At 40.5% G+C, this 19,995-nt stretch overlaps 1 protein-coding gene across 4 annotated transcripts in view; it reads right to left on the bottom strand.

Moving 5' to 3' along the window:
- Astn2 (astrotactin 2) overlaps positions 1-19,995 on the bottom strand; it is a 911,846-nt gene that overhangs the window by 503,278 nt on the left and 388,573 nt on the right. For 3 of the 4 annotated variants that reach the window (XM_023561395.2, XM_063259996.1, XM_063259990.1), the window contains 3 exons: positions 12,494-12,578; positions 11,931-12,005; positions 11,057-11,194 (listed from right to left, as the gene is read on the bottom strand). In XM_023561395.2, the coding sequence (XP_023417163.2) occupies positions 11,057-11,194; positions 11,931-12,005; positions 12,494-12,578 (298 nt within the window). The remainder of the gene's footprint in view (positions 1-11,056; positions 11,195-11,930; positions 12,006-12,493; positions 12,579-19,995) is intronic. The other variant, XM_013142866.3, reaches the window with a different exon arrangement.

The raw sequence follows: 19,995 nt of genomic DNA, 5'->3' as shown, positions 1-19,995 counted from the left end.
ATCAGCCACAACGAGTAGGGCTTAGGTAACAAAATGATTTTCATCTTAGTTCACCTTGGCAAGCATATTCCTGAGTTACAGCTTACAAAACTGAAAGCACAGCCTGTTCAGGTGAGATGAAAAGAAGTTTTCTAAAGAACACTTGTCGGTGTCGCTCCCGGCCGGCAGGAAGAACACGCAACAATATCTGGCGGTGGTCAGGCTTTTCTTCATTCTCCTTCTCCGCACAGTCTGCCCCGGGATTCTTCCCGGCCGAAGCCTCTACCGGTCCGCTCCCCACGTCTCCTTTCGTGCTTCTTCTCTCTACAGTCTGTCCCGAAGCCTCTACCGGTCCGCTCTCCGCGGCTCCTTCCGTGCTTCTTCTCTCGTGGCGGGAGAGGCACTCACTTTTATAGGGTTACAGTGGCCAATCAGTTCAAAGCGCGCGATGCGGGCTGATTGGCTAACATCAGTTGTTGCTAGGCAGACTATCTTACAGGGCGGGTTGTTTACCAAGCAGGAAGCAGGAGATAAGCGCCATCTTAGCACACTCGATGGGAGGGGTAATCTAGCTCAGGCTTTGCTCTTTCCTACAGGCCTCATGTCCGCCGCGCATGGCGAACTATCACAGACGCGGCTCCCAACAAACACTGTGGAACCATAGCAGGCAACAAAGCCAGAGACGGTGAGATACCTGCAGGCCAGAGTAGAGTCTATCAATGTGGGACCATCAGGTCATGGCAGGGAAAAGGGAAAAGTGCTTCAGAAGGTCCCTTCTGAATCTGTAAATTTTATACATCCCTTTGGGACACTAGGGTGCAGTTGAAGGCCCTATAAAGCAGGTAATTTGCTTATAGCTTAAATTAGAATGTTCCATTTTCAATACAAGTGATGCTGGTAGTGCCACACAGTATCTAGGAAGCACTTCTACAGGAGGCCTCAACTCTTCCACAAGCCAGACATTTATTTCAGGAAACACATTGGCATTGAGATGCGATTTTTCAAATATGCCCCCTGAGATAGCATGGTTGAACACTCCTGGATAAAACAGTTCCATTTCTAATTCATCCATAACATCTCTAATCACAGAACTATCTTTTCTTTTATGTCTCAACAAAAAAAAAAAAAAACAAAAAAACCTCACTACACTTTTTAGGCGAACATAATCACCAAGTTATGAAATAGAAAACTGGAAGTTCTCTAAATATCATCCAGATTGAGATGGCAAACACTGAGGCTTCTTCAGTCACAAACCCAGCTGCTGATGGGTGGGCCTCCTGAGTTGATCATTATACTTCTCCCAGTGAATTTGTCTGTAGTCTCAGAAATCTTCCCAATGTAACCCAAGGCAACTTCTACCTATTTACCTGTGTTGGAACTCTGGATGTCTAACATCTGCCATCTCTGATTCTGAGCCATAAGATGGATGGATAAACAGAAGTTCAAGGAGAATTTTGAAGATATGAGTAGGATTAGATGTTTCCCCAGTTCATAAATTCTTCTCTTGGGTGTGTCTGCACATTGTGGCCCTGACTCCTGATAATGGATAATTAAACTAGAGACAGTATCCTAACACCAGCTAAGCCAATGATATTCTTTCTCTAGAATTTTTCCAAATTAATGTCAAGGAAAGGAATGCCATTCTTGGTATCAGAGGTGCAAAACACTTGTCAGAGAAGATATAGTTACAGAATACAAGTGAAGCATGACATTATGGGGTGAGGTAAGAAGAAAGAACATCCTAACATCAGGCCATTTCTTCATCTTCCCTCATCTCTGTGGTTGGGCAGAAGCTTTCCCAGTGATGATACAGCTTTCATGAAGGTCATTTGAATCAGGTCTTTGTCCACTGAATCTTGAGAGCCAAAGTCTGTGTTTAAATTCTAATTCTTTCCTTTACCTTCTACCTTAAGGTCTTTGAATGTTGCTCCCTTATCTGTGAAATGGGTGATAAAAGTAGCCTAGGCACCAGAAGCATCAATTACAGGAAACTGAAAAGAAGGCTTTCACCCAAAATGTAACTCAATGCCTCCAGTATGTGGTGGAGACTTAAACCCTCAGTTTCTGACCCTCAGCCCAGCAAGCTTGCCAGAATGCATCCTTTCCTACCCTATCTTTTTAATTGGAAGATCTGAAGACCCTCCTCAGCATCAGAAGTCCCATTTGAAATACGTTTAACTTCTAATGCAGATATAACAAATCGTTTCTCAGTTTCACTGTATCTGCAAACCCTTCTATAATTCAACATCAAATATTTATTATTACATTTATTAAAGTTTTAATAATTCAGAACCTCCTGCATGTAAAATAGAAGCTTAGCTAACTGGTTCCCCTTTATCCAACCTGGGTCACTTCAATATTTATATTCCAAAGTCTCCATTTGAGTTTCATTTAGGAAGTGCTGTGTCCAGAGCCCACTATCTGAGCTGACAGTTGGTGTGCAGTGCGGCCTCCCCAGTGGCAAAGACTAACAGAAATCTGGTGCTGAGTAGTATTTGAAGAGATTTACTGAACCTGGGCAGAAATCGCTCCTAATGGACTTCACTTTTATTATGAGCACTAAACTAAGATGGGGAAAATATATGTATCTCTGGGCTCACTGGCTGAACAGCAGGTAACAAGAACATAGGAAAAGAAGGCAGAAAGTGAATGTGTGTGGCAGGGAATGTGAAGGCCTATACAGGGATGCTTGTCAAAGGGGCTTAGTTCTCTTAAGAAAGGGAGGGTATGGTAGCGCAGGGAAAATTCTAATGTCCAAATTCTATGAACTAAGCTGTGGGTGCCATTTACCCACAATCTTCTCTTTTCCCCACTTATAGTTCACATTTTACAAGTGCAAAAAATATTTATATAATGGGTTGTCTTACTTTTCTAATTGGTGGGACAAAATACTCGATACCCAAAATGAAAAGACGAAGCATTTATTTTAGCTCACTATTTGTAAAGGGTTCCATTCATATTCAGCAGGCTCCAAGGCAGGGTGGAATGGCAGAGGGGCATGGCAAAGGAGCATCACAGAGGGGAAACAGTCTAGGCCAAGGCAGACAGCAAAACGGCAAGCAGCAGTAGTCAGTCTGCCTTTCCCTTTGTCCCCTCCAGGATGCCAACCCTTTGGGTGGTGCCATATAATCTATGCTAACTCCAATCAGTGGACTCATTTAGTACCACACACCCTTAATCCAAATATCACACACCCTAGATCTATCCAGCTCTGAAAAACTTCACCTATGAGTAAATTAAGTTTTGAGGAGACATCTAGATACAAGCCATAACATGAACAAATGGCCAATAAAGACAAAGAAAGTTCACTGGCCCTACTCCTCGATCTTACAGAAAATTCCTATATCCTGTATCTACCTGTATCCAGTAGCCCATATTTACTGATCATTCACCCAATAGACCAGGTTCAAATTCTGGTTCTGCCACTTACTACCTGAGTTATACTTTGCAAATAACTTTATATGTTGGTACTTCAGTAAATATCAGTAATTACATCATTGACTTATTGTTATAAGAAGTCAGAATTTGTATCTTTAGTGTTTAGACAGGACCAGATACACAGTAAGTTCTTAATAAATACTAGTGGTTATTAGTTAGGACTCTAGAAGTTTAACTATGTTGTGCAATTCTCAAAAGCATCCAAAGATATAGCTGAAATTCTCATTCCCATTTATAGGTAAGAAACTGAAGCTCAGAGAGTGTAAGTGTAACTTAGCTAGCAAATGGTGGAGCTGGGATTTCAACCCAGGTAATTTGCTCCAGAGTTTACACTATTTATTGTGCCAAATACTGCAATGTTCTCTGTTGCATTTAGGTAACTGGAGTGCCTGTTCAAGTACTCTTGCCCTCTTGGAAAGATGTAATTTTGCAGGCAGAGGAAAATAGAGGGGAAACTTGGTAGCCTCTGATTCCACCTAATAAAGCCTAAAGAAACCAATCCAGTGTCACAATCACCACTGGAAAAGTAAGTACACATTTAGGTAGGTAGGTTGCCTACCATGTACATATTTGTGTACACACACACACACACACACACACATAAAATCTGAGGTTGCAGAAAATGTAAGGACAAGGAGTCTGAGCACCAAACAATACAAGACTTTTATCAAGAGCCCCTTGCAACCTCAGCTTTGCTGCCCAGATCCATACAAAGCCAAGGGCTACAGTGTAATGGGTCATACTGAGCCCACTCCCACCTACCCCCATGTCCTATCATCCTCATTCTCACACACTTCTCCCATTGATGACCCAGAAAAAGAGGGCAGACACCCTGTCTCTCTTCCACTTCTCTACCGTGAACTACATCTTTATTGCCTGGTCAGACTGCATCACGGTTACTTCCTGACCCATCCTATAATTCCTACTGTAACTTCTAAAACTTCCCACTATTCAAAGAAACATTTGCATGTAAGTTCCTGTCTGTCACTTTACATAACTCATGCGATTCTAACAACCATCATAAGAGGGAAATATTGAACTCTACCTTCCAGACTCAGGGAGAGGGACTGATGTGGCTCAAGTGGCTCCAGCAGCAAGATGAGAGTCGGGATTCACATCCAGATCTGCACTGATTTCAAAACACACACTTTGCCCTATTTTTGTTTCTATCCTTCTTTACTTGTATGTTTTTAACTGACACTAGAAATGGGGCAATGAAATCAACTTTAGAGATTTTCCCCTTGCCATTTAACATGTGATCTTCTAAGGGGTTGTTTCTGTTACTGTTTAAAGTAGTTGGGATTAAACCATGGGCCTTAGCAGTCAGCTACATCCCCAGCCCTTTTTTATGTTTCATCTTGAGACAGTCTCACTAAATTATCATGCTGGGGTTGAATCTGCAAACATTCTGCCTCAGCCTCCCTGAGTGCTGGGATGATAAACCTGCACTACCACACATGGTATGATCCTTATGTTTCTAGACCTTTCCAAAAACGCTCATCCCATGGGCAAGATCCTAGTGTATATTTATGAAGAATTTCACCTAAACATGCAAGGCCCCTATTTCTAGAATCTATCTAATTAAATATATCTAATTAAAGGTAGTGCCTAGGTTCAAGCAAGACTTTTGTTTTTAGACACCTCATCCAGGAGTCACTGCAGGAACCCTGGAATAGTGAAAACACTGACATCAGTGCCCCTAAGTCTTCGCTGGTTCTGCTAGGCCAGGTGGTCCACTGCTGAGAGAAGGGGAAGGGAGAGAATATCTCAGAGGTTCTGTCTCCAACGCTTCCCTCACTGTGGTTTGTACATGTGCTCCTGGCTGTGGCACTGAAGCCAGAATGAGCTGGACACTCCCTCATCAAGCATGCCAGCTCAAGGCCCTGCCCCTGACCCATGATGAAGACACCTGAAGGAGAGGTTTCTTTCCTTGTATGGCATTCATTTTTTTTTGTTTATCTTGATTTTTCTGTGTGTTTTAAACGTGAGTTGGTGACCCAGGTCCATGTCACTATAGCATTCTGCCCCACTAGTACTGATGTAGGCTACTGGCCAATGTTTCAAACTATGTCAAACTGAAGCATTGCAGCCTAGTGGTGAAGAACACTGAGCAAGAGTCAAGATCTCAGGGTTGAAACCCTGGTTCTGCCATTTACAGTTGAGTTACTCAGGGGAAGTTGCATGACCTCTCTGTGCTTAGTTTTCAGGTCTTAAATGGAGCTAATAATGGGTGAAAATTAAATTATCCATTTCAGTGAGGCATCTGGAAGTACCACATAAGGATGAGCTATTATTGTTACTGTGTGGTGCCTGGAATTTTGCTTACTCCTTTGGAAAATATGTCATCTCTTTATCCTGGCAATGCTAAACTTAGGAGGTAGGAGGAGAGAGTGTACCTAAAAAGGAAATTCAACTCAGAGGAAAACAGAGGTGAAAGATGAGAGGAGACAGGGATACCAAGTCCCAGCAGCACTTGGGAGCTTACAAATCCTGCTAAGCCAAATCTCATTGCCACCCTGAGTTTTCAAGCCCTTAGATCTTTTGTGTTCTATTTAAACCAGGCATCTTATTTTCTGGCTTGGTACCTAGTGCATCTATACTTAAACATTAGTTTAAGTATAGATGCATCATTTACCTGTGAACTCATGCAGTCAGGCAGCCTGGATGACTATCGGACTATTTGATTCAGTAAGTCTATTAGATTCCTATGGTTTCTACAAGAAATCCCACAAACTAGGTTGATCCCAAAACAACCGGAAGTCAAAATCAGTATTCTTGGGCCAAAATCAAGGCCACATGCCCTGTGGAGGCTCTGGGGTCTTATCTGATTTTTTCCTCTTTCACCTTTTGGTGGCTGCTGACATCCTTGAGCTTGTGGTTATATCACTGTTGTCTCACTTCTCCATATTGCCTTTTCTCTGGTGTCAAATTCTTCCCTGCTGCTCCCTCATTAAGGGCTCCTGTGATGATATGATAGGTCCATCCACATAACCAAGGATCAGCGTATCTGCAAGATTCTTAATGACACTGGCAAACACTTCTCCTCCCAAAAGGTAATAGTAACAATTTCTAGGGATTACAAATGGCTGCTTTTGGGGTACTTATTAGTCTATCTGAGGTGATGTCTGGGAGTTGGCATTTCTACCAGGTTTCAAGGTAAAGTTGATGCTGCGGATCCTAGGACCACACTTTGAGAACCAATAGCTTAGTGACCTCCTGGGTACTCAAAATTTGTCCCCAAAGTGCTCTTCACTGTGAGAATTCCCTTTTAACTTCTCATCCTTGTGTTACTTCTCTGCCTTGAAATTTCCTTCTAACCTTTTCAACAAAAGTATATACTTTTGTTTAAGAGTTCATCTAATTGAATACAGTGAGATTTTTGTCTCTTTTTATGTTTCCAAAACCTAATCTGTTATCTAATAGGTGTTTAATAAATGCTCAGTGCTAAGAAGTGAAAGGCCAAGAGCACAAGATGACATTCTTAATTCTATTCAGAACTAATTCAATGCGAAAACTATCACCAAGTACGCAGTGCTAGGTTGCATTCTGATAGCCCATTATTCCTTCAACATTGTTGGGAATTAACGGCATTTCACCATTTCGTTTTCATTGATTTCAGATCATAGAAAAATCACTGAGGAGCTCCAAAAGCTTTGTGGATGACTATTATTCTAGCTATAATAGCTATTCTCACATTTCTCTTACAGGAAGACCTGGCTCCAGGTGTAATTGTGAAGAAGGCCCAGTGTGTAGCAGTCAGTGTTGTTTGCTGGGCTTCTTTCTCCACAAGGGACTTTTATTTCAGCCCTGAAGTGGGTCTCTCATGCCATGATGCTTGCTAAGCTGGGAGCCGCAGAAGGCAGAGGAGGCTATATTCATCTCCATGTTCCTAAGGTTCCTGCCACAGTGTCTGGCACATGGCGGGGGGGTCCCACAGACATTTTTCAAAACTTAAAGGAATCTGTATGAAATTGAGGCAGAGTTTGTTTCTCCACCTTTGGGGCTGGCATCATTAGTGTCTCCGATGCTAAAAATCTCATTTCAGGCAGCTTCCCATTGGGACAGGCTGGAAAATAGGAGCCATCCAGGGGAGTTTTCTTCTTTTGCCCTTCAGTCCTCAGACTTGAAAGCTTTTCTTGCAACTTCAATTCTGCACAGCCAAATCATAGTTACAATTCATGGTTAATTGCAAATGTTCTCATTCCTGAGAATAACTGTTTAATTTCCTTCACTGGGAATTTGTTCTTTCTTTATAATCTCCTAAAATACTCTGTTATGAATTAATAAATTTCCCTGTGTCTACTCCACATATGACTCTTTCTTAATTCATTCTGTAAACATGTCCATGTACGTAAAGCCATACCTGGGATACTGAACTAGATTTTATAACTAGTTAAGTCTTTCCCAGACTTGATGACACAGGAATTAGTCCAAGTCCTTTGTACTGAGATAATGTTGATATTAAAATGCATTATCAATTTGATTTTAAAATGCATCTCTTTCAAAAAAGGAAAGAGAAAAGATGAAAAAGCAAACGAACAATTCCTTATGCTACCGTCAATGCGAGCATAATAACCAGTGTCTCTAAAGAATTAATCATGTGCTACATTCAGTGCCTTATGCATTTTATGCCATTTGATTCTCACCTCCCACTGTAGGCAATCTTTTATTTCCTTAAGAGGAAACAGCTCTTGGAAAGATCACATGGTAAACAAATAGTGGACTGAAGACTTGAACTCAAGTGGTTCAGCTGGGATACATAACTTTAAATAATGACTGTATTTTTAATTGACATACAATAACATCCACAAAAAAAGTATACCTTGGTTAGTTTTCAGTAAACACATTCACATAACTGCCGCTAAGATCAAGAAGTTCAGTATCATTAGCATCATGCAAGCCCTCTTGCCTCTCTGGTGTTTTCCTTGTCACCCAAAGCCAACGCCATCCTTTATTTTAGTATAAAATATTAGCTTTCAGTAATTAGTAAAACTAATTTTTAGAATCTTTTATAAGCCTAGATATTATGTTGCATTTCAATTACATAATTTAAGGTTATGTTTGTGAGATTCATGTATGGTAAGTGTCTTGGTTGTGTTCCTTAAAATTCCTTGTTAATAGTATTTCATTGTATGATTATTTCTTTAGTTTGTTAATGAACATTTCAGTGTTTTTTTTTCAGCTTTCTACTAGTAGAAATAAGTACCCCATTAGTGTTTTCATAGGGTTGTGTGTGTGTGTGTGTGTGTGTGTGTGTGTGTGTGTGTGTGTGATATACGTATATCCATGTTTCTGTTACACCTTCTTAGGGATGGTGTGATGGGATATGCATATATACAACATTAGTACATATTGCTCAGTTTACATAGGGCTTATTCTAATTTATATATCCCTGTTAGAAATACAAAAGTTCCAGTTTCTCTATAGGCTTGACAACACTGTTAGTTATTTTAAATGTAGCCACTGGTGTGGAGCACAATCCATTTATTTGACAATGCTTTGGTTTTGGGAGTGGGAGGGCCTCTAACATCTGAGAATTTATTACAGACTTGAAATCAAACAATCAACTTGCACCACACCCATGCATTTTCCTCTCCAATCTTGCTATAATGTTTGTCTCTCTTTCCCTGTGCCTTTGCTTTTCCACACAGTCTTTTCAGTAATCTCTCTGTTGTGATGCTATTGGCTATCTATAATTATGATCTATTATTTATTAATTTCTAACATATCACCTGAATTGAACTTATTAATTCTTTAAACACCCATGGCATGCTTGCCTGAGCAATATCATGTCAAACAAGGTTTATTAGTGCAGCTTGGAAAACTCAATCAATTTAGCATAGATCCTTTCAAATGGAGATGACAGCAATATTTTATCCACCCTTGTACAGCAGGCTTTGAAGCATGGCTTATTTCCCTACTTGCTAATCAAAGCACCCCCCTGCCTCAAGTTCATTTGTTTGTTGTTTGTATTTTTTATTTATTTACTTTTGATCTGTAAAAATGAAAATGCATCTCCCCATCAGGCTGGCATAAGGATGTAGTAAGATAGTACTAGTAACATACTTGGCACACAGTGTATGATCAACAGATACGAGCTATTATTAGTGTACTCTGTGAAGAGACACTGTTATTATCCTCATTTTACAAAGAAGTGGAAACTCAGAGAGTTCAACCTGGCTATGATTGTATTGATCACACATGATAGAGATGGCATTTTCACCTAGCCCATTGCAGCCCTGGAATATGTGACCATTAGCTTGTATGACAGCTGTCTCTTCTGTATCCTCATGGAAATCATGAGTGCAATGTCAACAATAAAGAACTCTGCAGAAAGCTGGCTGGTATGGGCCTTCTTTCTGTTCTTTTCAGATAAGGTCATTAGGTTCCCTTGAGAATAGTCCTTCAACCAGAGATATGCTCCTTGCTCCAACTTTAAAATACGAAACGTAGAGAGACTTTTGCACTTGCTTTACTAAATTTCATTTACTTCAGTTCCATAAAATGGAAACAATAGTCTTCTATTAGTTGATTTTTGTATGTGTGCACTTAGTCCCTTGTTTTCAGTCATTAATGCTTTGTTTTCTAAATGTTATCACCCATTAATCTATTCCTTTATAAACAACTGCCTTGGGAAAATATTAACAACCTGAAAAAGCATGGTAGTTTTCTCCTTCTAAGTTAAAAGTGAGACTAAACATATGGCAAAGTAGGACAAGTGGATCTAGGACTTTCCTGTTATGATATTATGCTCATACTGATATTACCTTGACTCAAAGAGTGGCCCATAGACAGGTGTACAGTGGTGTGGTGATAGTCACTGGTAGTTGGAGATTCATATTTTAATTTTTAGTTCTAAAGCCAATAAGCTGTATGTATGACAATTTTAGATACAAAACTAGCCTATTTTCTGTGACATCAAAATTTCTAGAGGATTTCCTTTAATTAAATTAAAAGTAGAAAAAACCCTTCACTAGAAAGCTCCAAGATCAGATCTAAGACCGGCGACTTAGCTAAATCAATAAACATTAGTAGGTGTCCAATGCGTACTAGGAAATGGGGATTAAAAGCTAAGTAAGTCATTTTCCTTGACCTTGAAAAACATGCCACATAATGGGGCAGGTACGTGTAAGTAACTAATTAAAAAGCAGTTGAGTAAGTCCATAATGAAATTAGGTGTGAGATGTAGCAAAAGAGAGTAAAGAACAAAGAGATTTGACCTGGACACTTGGATCATGGGCTGGCTAAAGTACTTTTTTAGTGTTAAAGTCACAGTAAAAACATCCAATTTTCCAAATTTTTCTTTCTCATGGTTCCCCAATATACTGTTGTGATTTTTGCATGATAAACTCACTAGTAACACATAAAGAATCAGATAACTTGTTAGCCTTTTTAATATTTTATAAAACCCCCAAAAGAGATCAAGGACCTTACAGTGTAAGGGACTGTGGCACAGCAGTGAAGGCCACTTTTAGGAGGTTAGAAGAATGGTGTCCTTGACAGTGCTCTGTGTATCAAATAGGCTGCTTCTTCCATCAACAACAGAGATCACTTCTAAAGACTTTCATGATCCCAAAACAGAAAGACTTCTAGGGCTCCCAGAAGTCCTTGTACAGCATCCAGGGGATGACTTTCCTACCTGACATCTGCAGGGTCTTCTGTGACAAGCACATCTGTCTTGCAGCTGGCCAGAGGATTGATGGACAGCTCCACAGGTGGGACCACGAAGCTTTTGCTGACAGGAAGCCAGAGGCCTTGGCCCAAGCTGAAAGTAGACCTGCAATGTAAGAGTTTCCATTGGGAACCTCCCTGAGAAGCAGAGAGCAAAAGAATAAGGGGGCCCCTTATCCCATCCCTTACAGGACATTTTCTCAGCTCTGTACCCAACCAAGACCTCTACATTCCCCAAGGCCAAAGGTTTATGGTCATTTTTTAAATTTCTTCATCATGTAGCCCTTAAATTACTTTGTACTTCTAATTTTATTTTCTTGAGTAAACAGTGGACTCTGAAGATGGACTATTTCATCTGCATTTCCCCCATGGTCATGATACCTAGTAGGAGTTTCATAAGTGACTGCTAAGTCTACAGGAGCAGCCTAGCACAAAGCTTAAGAGGACAGACTCCGAACTAATTCAAAACAAACTCGGATTCCCAATTTTACCCCTTAATTTGCTGTAAGTCTTTAGCTACTTAAGAATTGAAGTCTTGCACAGCATTCTGTGGAACTAGTGGGACAAGATTCTATGGCTATAGGATATTTTTAAACCACTCAAATAGATGATCAGCAAAGATTCCCCCAGTTCTGAGTCTGTAAGTCTAGATGCTGGACAAATGGGAATTGGATTCCCATAGCATCCTGGGCTGAGATGGTGTTTCAGCACCAATGAGAGTTCTCTCATACTCAGTGCAGCTCTAAGTGCACAGGATCTGTGTTTAAGAATGCATGACATCACCTTGCTATCAGACTTTCCCCAGTCCCCAGCAACATTCCCCTAAATGACTGTCAACTCACCTGAGAATCTTTTCAGGGGCTTGTTCCCCTGTCACCAGATCATAGCCCCTCTCCAGGGTGGTATAAGGCCAAGGTCTGTGAGCAAGAACAGGAAGGAAAAAGGATGGGAATGAAGATGACATTAGTCAGAAGCAAGTGGAATTCACACACATATGAACACTGTACAAAATAAGCAAATCCCACAGAAGCCATTATGGGAAAGACCTTTTACATTAATGTCTCCATTTAATAGAAGGACTCAGCACTTTTATAAAGTTCACTTTCCATTTCTGAGTTTATGTACAAAACACCTGACCTCTCCTCAGTTCACTTAAGGAGGTAGTCATTGACTACTTCCCATCTGAGTAGATGACTTAAACGATAGCCTTTGTTCTCTAGGAATTCATCAATCATGTACCTTTAATATGAAAGCCTGAGTTGGTGGGACAATTGAATTCCCTCCTATTGACACTTGCATGACTGTGGCAGAGGATCCTGTCTGTGGATCAGTTTTGGGCATCTGATAACAAAGGAGGTACAAATAGGTTCTTCACCGTCCCAGTCCTAAGTCCTATGCCACTCACCCTTCACTCTGTCCCCAGTCGTTGCGCACACACAGGTGTCTGTGCACAGGATCAGGGGCGTAGCCTTCATGACAGCTGCATTCTCCTGGAAGCAAAAGGAAAGGAATCTTGTGAAGCATTGCTCCCTGAAATAGGCTTCTCTGTGTCTCCTGTTGTCCTGGAAAATAGAATGAGCTGCCTAGGTTTAGAAAAGACCCATGAAAAACGATGTTAGGGTCCATTGACCGCTGTGCTTAATAAGAGTTTATCCATGTGTTCATTCATCTGTTCACTCATTCGCTTATTCATTCAACAAGACCTAGCCACACTCCGCCAAGTTTTTGGCTCTGTACTAAAGACACAGAGACCAAAGGAGCAGTCCTGTGGTTGAACAACTCATAGCTCAAGCAGAGAAACAAAAAAGGAACAAGTGGCTACAAATGGAGACCTACTTTCAAATAATAAAATTATGATCAGCAGTATTTACTTAAAACTTATAATCAGATATTCTAACCACCTAAACCAGCAAGTCATGCCCATTTATAAAAATTAAAGTTTAATACCTCTTCCAAGACACTTGTTTTCCCTTTTAGGAAAAAGTTTTGTTCTTGCCTACAATTTTCTAATTTTATTTTGTTTTATTTTTTTTTAACATTTTGAAATTGTCTACCTCTCCCGTCTCATAATTTTCAATCTCTTTTCTTCCTTACATTTATTATTGATCCATGACCCACTCATTTTCCCTCCCTTGGCTACCCCATTGTCTGGTTGCATGAATGCTTTCTAGCCTTCCAAACCGCTGTAAGAATATCCAAGTTCACTTCAGCGGCCAGGGCATGTCTCGTTTCCTAGTATAGCTTCAAAAGCTCAGTGTCCTAGAAGGATTTTCAGAAGCTCTTTGTCCTGTCCTCTAGCTATTAATTACTTCTGTTTTACTGTGCATCTCTTGAATGAATTTTTTGATGCAATTAGTTATTGGGTTTTTCTCTCCCAAGTATATTTATGAAATATTCACAGATGCTTTACAAAAAATAAGTTCTATAAAATACATATAGGAAAAGGATTTCTTCATAGCCATTAGAGTGTGATTGTTCATGACAGTAATACATATGATTTTCCTCTAATTTATTTTACACTGGGAGGCTTGCTGCTGGAACAACTCACAGGATTAGCAGGCTTTGGAACACATCTTGAGAAAAGCTGAGGGAACTGCTCTGCCTTAGCCTACTTCCTGGAGAAGAATCACTACTCAACAGTGTGAGGTAAATGGATAACTATGTGTTATGGCTTTAGTACATTTCCAGGTTACTGCTACCGGATTACTGTCTTTCATATCTTCTAGTAATTCTCTCCCCCCCACACACACACACGTGCGTGCGCATCCCTTCCATCCTATTTTACTATGTTGATTCTGATTGGCCTGACCCTAAAGATTTCAAATTATGCCCTTGAAATGTAGGGAAGTTAAGGATTTTTTTTTCAATTTTTGTATTTACTTTTTCTTAAAGTTTCCTGTTTAAATCTCTTTAAAAACTAAAGGATAAATGGTAACAGATGTCATATGCCAGACTTAAGGACACAGGAGAGAATCATTATGCTAAGTCAAATTGCCAGGTAAATTTATTTTATGCTGTGTTTAGATAAAAAGTCTCCTTGTCATCTTGGTTTCATTGAAGAGGGTGCTGAGATTGTGAGTCAAGATGCTAACAAGCTCATGCTGTTTGCAGCTATGTTTTATGTGAATCAGGATCTCCTGCACCCTGTGTAACCCAAACAAAATAGTCTAGTGAACAAGGTATCAGGGTATCCAGAATCTACATCTATCACACACAACTCCTGATTTCTAGATGTTTGGAAGCTTACTTTTTTTGCTGATGAACTATGCACATTATATATTTGACCATGAATGAAGCATTCTGAAAGTTTAAAAAACGGTAACATGTTTTATGTACTGCAACGCTGCTTAATCTTTGTGGCCCTAGTCCTTCACAAGTATTTGACAGATAGCTTGAGTTTCATAAATAGTGGTTGAATTGAAATGGTAGTAACACAGAATACTGAAAAATGAATCAGAGATAGTATCTGAAATATTTACAACAAAATTGTTTAAAGAGACAGAATAGAGACCTCTATATGTTCTCTTCCCTGGGTACTTGGTAAGCTCTGAAGGGGCTGCTCCCAGGCAGGATACTCTCTACTCTTCCCCCAACCAGCATGCCCAGGGTCTTCTGCTGAAGGCCAGTGCTACAAGCTCCTGTGACTCAAAGGACTGACTGTGGCCAGAGGTAAGGGAAACGGAAGGAAAGGGCTGAACACCTTGAATTTGGATAGGAGTAATTTACCAGAGGGGGTGGTGGTGAGAGTCACTAATGATGTGTTAAAATGCAACAGCTCCCTCATGAAATATTCACCACTTTAAACACGTCTAATATTAAAGATTAAAAGTCCTGGGATTTGTCCTCGAGACTCCCAGCACTGATTTATGATCTGCCAAAAGCCACAGACCTCATGATTCATAATGGGAGAGGTAATGGTTACTCCTGGCAAAGGGACAGGAAGCCAGGCAGGGTGGGTGAAGAGGATTCTCCTTCTTCCCCCTGGAAAGGGTAGAGGCTGTGGTGCCCTGCTTCCCCTGTGTGTCCAGGATTGTGCAGCCAAGTCCACAGTTCAATCTCCCCTCCCTCCTTTTGGAAATATTGGTGACAGCAAGAAATCTATTCAGGAACAACGACAACAACAACAAAAAAACCTGCTACATTTTTCTCTTTCCTCCCTGTGTGCTTACTGAACAAGTTTTCCTTGACTCAGAATGGATCATTAACTACTGTCTTTCATTATACAACAAATATGTGTTTTGCAAATGGGAAGCAGCCACCTGTGGGTCCCCCATAAGGCTGCCTGGAGAGTAGGAAGTCTACAAGGGAAACTCTCTCAAGGACTGCAAGAGGCAGACCTTCCTATTACTCTCTTTAGTTGTGCGGTTTTGGCAAAGCTACTTTCACTCCTTGACCTCAGTTTTCTCATCTGTAGAATAGGACTCAGAGAGCTGTATCTCACAAAGCTAATGGAACAGTGAAGAGTAAAGCTCACAGTGCAGTGAAACAATGAATTGACAGTCAGCAAATACGCTTTTCCCCCTTTTTCTTTTATTCCAACACAGTTCCTGATTTGTGTCTATGCTGACCTAATAATTCTAGGGACACAAGTAATTTCCTATTCTCTGCACCTTAATTCAGAAGAGGTACCTATCAATACTGAGCACCAAGAATCAGCGGTTGGCATTGCTTCCCACAGTCTCTGGAAACAGTTTTAGCTTCAGCAGTGATCAATCTTAATCTGAGCAGGGGACCAGGCATCCATGGCCAGATCTCCATCAGTGCCATGGCTATTGGTTTATTGTTTCCTATTTGCTGACTCTGCTAACTCTTCCTGTTTGCAAACAGGCTTCTCCTTCTTATACCATGCAAATCCCTGTACCATGCAAATAACTGAGGCTTATTAATCCCTTCCCTGAGCAAATCCTTTCTGCTTCTGCATCCTCAGGGTGCCCAGAATGAGTGAAGTCTCCTGGGACATATGTTAGCATGCTGCTTATGACTGTCTATGCTCCCTCACCCCTAAGGGTGAAGTTATTTAGCAGAAGGTGTGATACCAATCTTTTTTTTTTTTTTTAACCATTGCATTACAACACAGATGCACTGCCTGGTACATAGTAGCCATTCAATAAATAACTGTTAATTAAGCAATGGAACATATTTCATAATAGTAAAGCCTATATCAACAGGATATATTTTTATTTGTCTTCTTCGCTCACTAGACTGGAAAATTTTTTTTTACTGCAGAAACTTTCTTAATCATCTTGTAGCCCAATAAGTAGTGTTACCTGACAGAGAGTAGGTAACTCATTTATTGGACAGATGGATGGATGGATGAATTAATGAACACATAAATATATTATAAATGTCAAGAATTGAGTCTGAGTTCATTTAGAGTAATGATGACTCTGCTGAGGTCTACAAGAAACTTTCACCCATGATAGATATTTGCCAAGGAAACAGAGACTGTAAATATAAATGTTGAGGAGATGTCTAAAAAGAGAATTCTATTTCACTTCCGAGTAGGAAAAGCCCTTAAAGATCCCCTAGATCAGATTTTTCTGAGTTCATTTTTTTTGGACGATGGAAATAAAGCTCAGAGAGAAAAAGGATTTAGCCGAATCACTGTACCAGCCTCTGGGCCAGTGGGATTGGAACCCAAGGCTCTTTGCTACCAGTCCCAATGTTCTTTCTGAAGCATGGGTAGTATCAAACCTTTAGTGCACTTGAAGATTTTTCTAGCAAATTTTTGCCCTTTGTAAAGTCCAATGACATTTTGAGTGTCCTATCATGAGAATATTATGTTTCTCAGCAAGATTTGTGGAAATCCTTAAGCACATTAAAATATATTTGTATGTGGTTAATAACACAGATTCTTAAAAGGTTTAATCCCTTCATTAAACTGGCTCCCATAAGGGCATTCAGTTAAGTGAGTTTCCACCATCTTTGTTACTAGAATCCCGTATCATTAGGTATAGATGAGCTGCATTGGTTTTAAAACATTTACTGCTAAGTTGTGTTTATTGAGTTCTTATCTTACACGGCAGGCATACACCATTTATAAATCCTCAGATAAAAACAAAAGAGCCCCTTGGTCAAGCGTAGTCTGAGTTTATGTCATATGGTGCTTTTTTTCAAACATCTAAAGGTGAGACAATAACATAAGGCCAGCCAACTGGAGAAATGATTCAGACCCTGGGCCTTGGAATCATCTTGTTCTGGTTTCAAATCCTGAGTCTGTCACTTAGAGTATATATGAAACCAAGTTGCTTCCTGTTTCCCAGGGCCTCTTTCCCATTTGTAACAAGGCTGATATCCATGCATCTGCTGTAAGTTCAAAGGACAGGGCATATTTGGAAAGCCCTCGATGTAGCATTTGGCATATTTCTTGCTGCTAAAAATAAAATAGCAGTTTGAGGTCTTCTTATTGTAACTCGATCAGAAAGAATAGTTCAGCATCTTAGTTTAGGGGGAAGAAAAGGTGCTTAGGATGAAGGTACGCCTTTCAAATCCAAGGTACGCCCATTGCGACATCAAAGGCAGTGCAGTTCTTTATCTGTAAATTTGGAGCAACTCAAATGAGATCATCCCTAGGTTGCTCTTTCATATTTTCAGAACAATAACATCTGCTTGGCTTTGTTCATGGTACCTCCTGCTGAAGCGGGTACAGTTAAAACATGGCACAGGTAAGAGGCTACTGCTCCCTCGCTCCCACAGCTCAGAGATGCTCAGGATCTGTCTGTGAGAGTGCGGGATATGTGCATGGCCTTCCATCTGCCTCCGGGCTTCCCACCCTGTCATCCTCTTAGGATTCCATTTGCACTTTCTTCTAACTCAGTCATCACATATCATCACAGGTCTGGGCTACTGCCTGCCGTTCATTTCACTATTTATGCTTCTTGTCCCTATGGCTTTGAAAGGCATTTCTCTGGGTTTTCGGAACAACAAAGCACAGCGTGCGTCCCTGTTCTGGTCTGACTGCAAATGGGCAACCACAGGCCACTAGGACTTGTGTCCCTGAAGCTCATCATGAGGTCAGGTGTATGGGTGGAAGCTGAGCAGAGCCTGCATTTTTAGACCCCTGACATATGTCATCACATGTCACACCTATGACTAGAGCCAAGAGGAAAGTACTGATGCCCCCATAACATAAAGGAATTGAAGGGCAGATTCAGCTAGTCACTAGCTCAAGGTCACAATCACATCTTCAAAGCTCATGCTGCTTTACACCACTATGCACACCACAGCAATAAACATTACTGCAAGAACAATAGCAGGACAATTATGCTATGCTAGACACCGAAGGTCAGGGAAAAGTAGGAACCTCCGATCTACCTCCATTTAAATGATCATCCTGCTGCTTTTAAAATTCCACTAAAACTAAAGGTTAAGCCCTGTTATTCACAATTGCTCATTTAAAAGCATACATTTTATGCAGGAATTGCCTTCAGTTCATATCTATGTAATGATGGGTGGTGGTTGGATTGATTTTCTAGCAGCAGGTATAAGGCAAAGAAAGGGTAGCATCATAAACATTGCTAACTGAGCATCTACTGCATGTTGACTTTATGCAAAGATTTCTGGCATCTGTGACAACTCCAAGAGTAAGAAATCATTGGCTTTCATTTAAACAGTATGAAGCGGAAGGTTGGATCAAAGTTGCACAAAGGAGAGAAAATCCAAGTCCTGGTGTTTCTGTTTATGATGGACTTCTACGAGGACAAGGGTTTAGAGATTATAATAAAAGGATGTGAGAATGGTAGATAAGGGGTCACTAAAGGAAAATGCGCCAGTCTCCACATCTTCACCATGGCTATCTGTGAAAAGAATGAACTTTCTTTCCTACCTTTTGTCTTCAGGCTTGGTACATAAGCTGTTTTGGCCATCGCAATGGTGGAGGACAGGATGTGAGCCAAGATTTATAGTTTGCTGGTGTGATTGGGTTTTCTGTCTTATTCCCTTGAAAGGCAAGATCAGTGCTACCTCTGAAAGTGTGGCAGAGGAGCAAACATTGCATGCAGTTGGCAGTAAAGTGCTGCAGTTATGCATCCTTATTGTGACAAACTATTCTGGTATACTTTAAACCCTTGTCTCTATCTATATAAATAATGGTCCTATTACCTTTTTAAGCAGGAAACTTTAGAAAAATTTCCAATGGGCGCTAGTTTTGATGTTCAGCATCTGAATCCCACTGAACCTACCTTTTCTGTGTTAGTCGTGATCATGCCTTTCCATGTCTTCATAGGCATCATCTGTTTGGCCCTTGATATTCTCCATGTCTACTTCTCTCACACTATTGGCACTAATAACTTATTTTTCAGAGTTTTCCCAATCAATCAGACTTTTGATCAGCTACCTTTTGAAAAAAATAGTTGTTATCATGATGTGTCCCCAAAACTCTCATTGGTTTCCAGTTATATTCAGAGTACAGTCCATATTCCCTGGCCTTGCATTGAAAGCCCTTCATCATGGGCTAAAGACATCTTTCCTACTTTATTAATTGATCTCCCTCATTTGTACCTTTTCTGGTCTAACTTCTCTAGGGCTTACTGTGTGTCCTGGTAAGAACAGAGTGATTTGAGTCCCATAGCCTCTATGAAGCTTCTGGTAGCAGGGCCACCTTGATCTGACAAACAAGGAAAAACAAATCCTCAGCAATGGAGATTGAGGACAATGGAAGAGAGGTCAGAGGTTATCAGGCAACAAAATGCAAGGGAAAATGATTATTTAGTAAAGGAGTGGGATTACTGGTGCAGTTTCAAATATAACCAGTGTCACCAAGGATTCCATTTCATAACACTGATTCTTTGCAAATCATTTTACCTTTCTCTGCCTAGTCTTCCTCTCTGTAAAATGAGTAGGCCATGCTCAGAGCCCCTTTAACACCTTTTTCAAATTCCAGTTCCAATTATTCCATAATACTCTTTT

Source organism: Cavia porcellus, unplaced genomic scaffold (genome assembly GCF_034190915.1).
Source record: "Cavia porcellus strain 051 isolate PalLab524CR breed Dunkin Hartley unplaced genomic scaffold, mCavPor4.1 scaffold_1, whole genome shotgun sequence".
Lineage (NCBI taxonomy): Eukaryota > Metazoa > Chordata > Mammalia > Rodentia > Caviidae > Cavia > Cavia porcellus.
The sequence above is the reverse complement of the archived record's forward strand: the minus strand, read 5'-3'. Positions and strand labels throughout refer to the sequence as shown.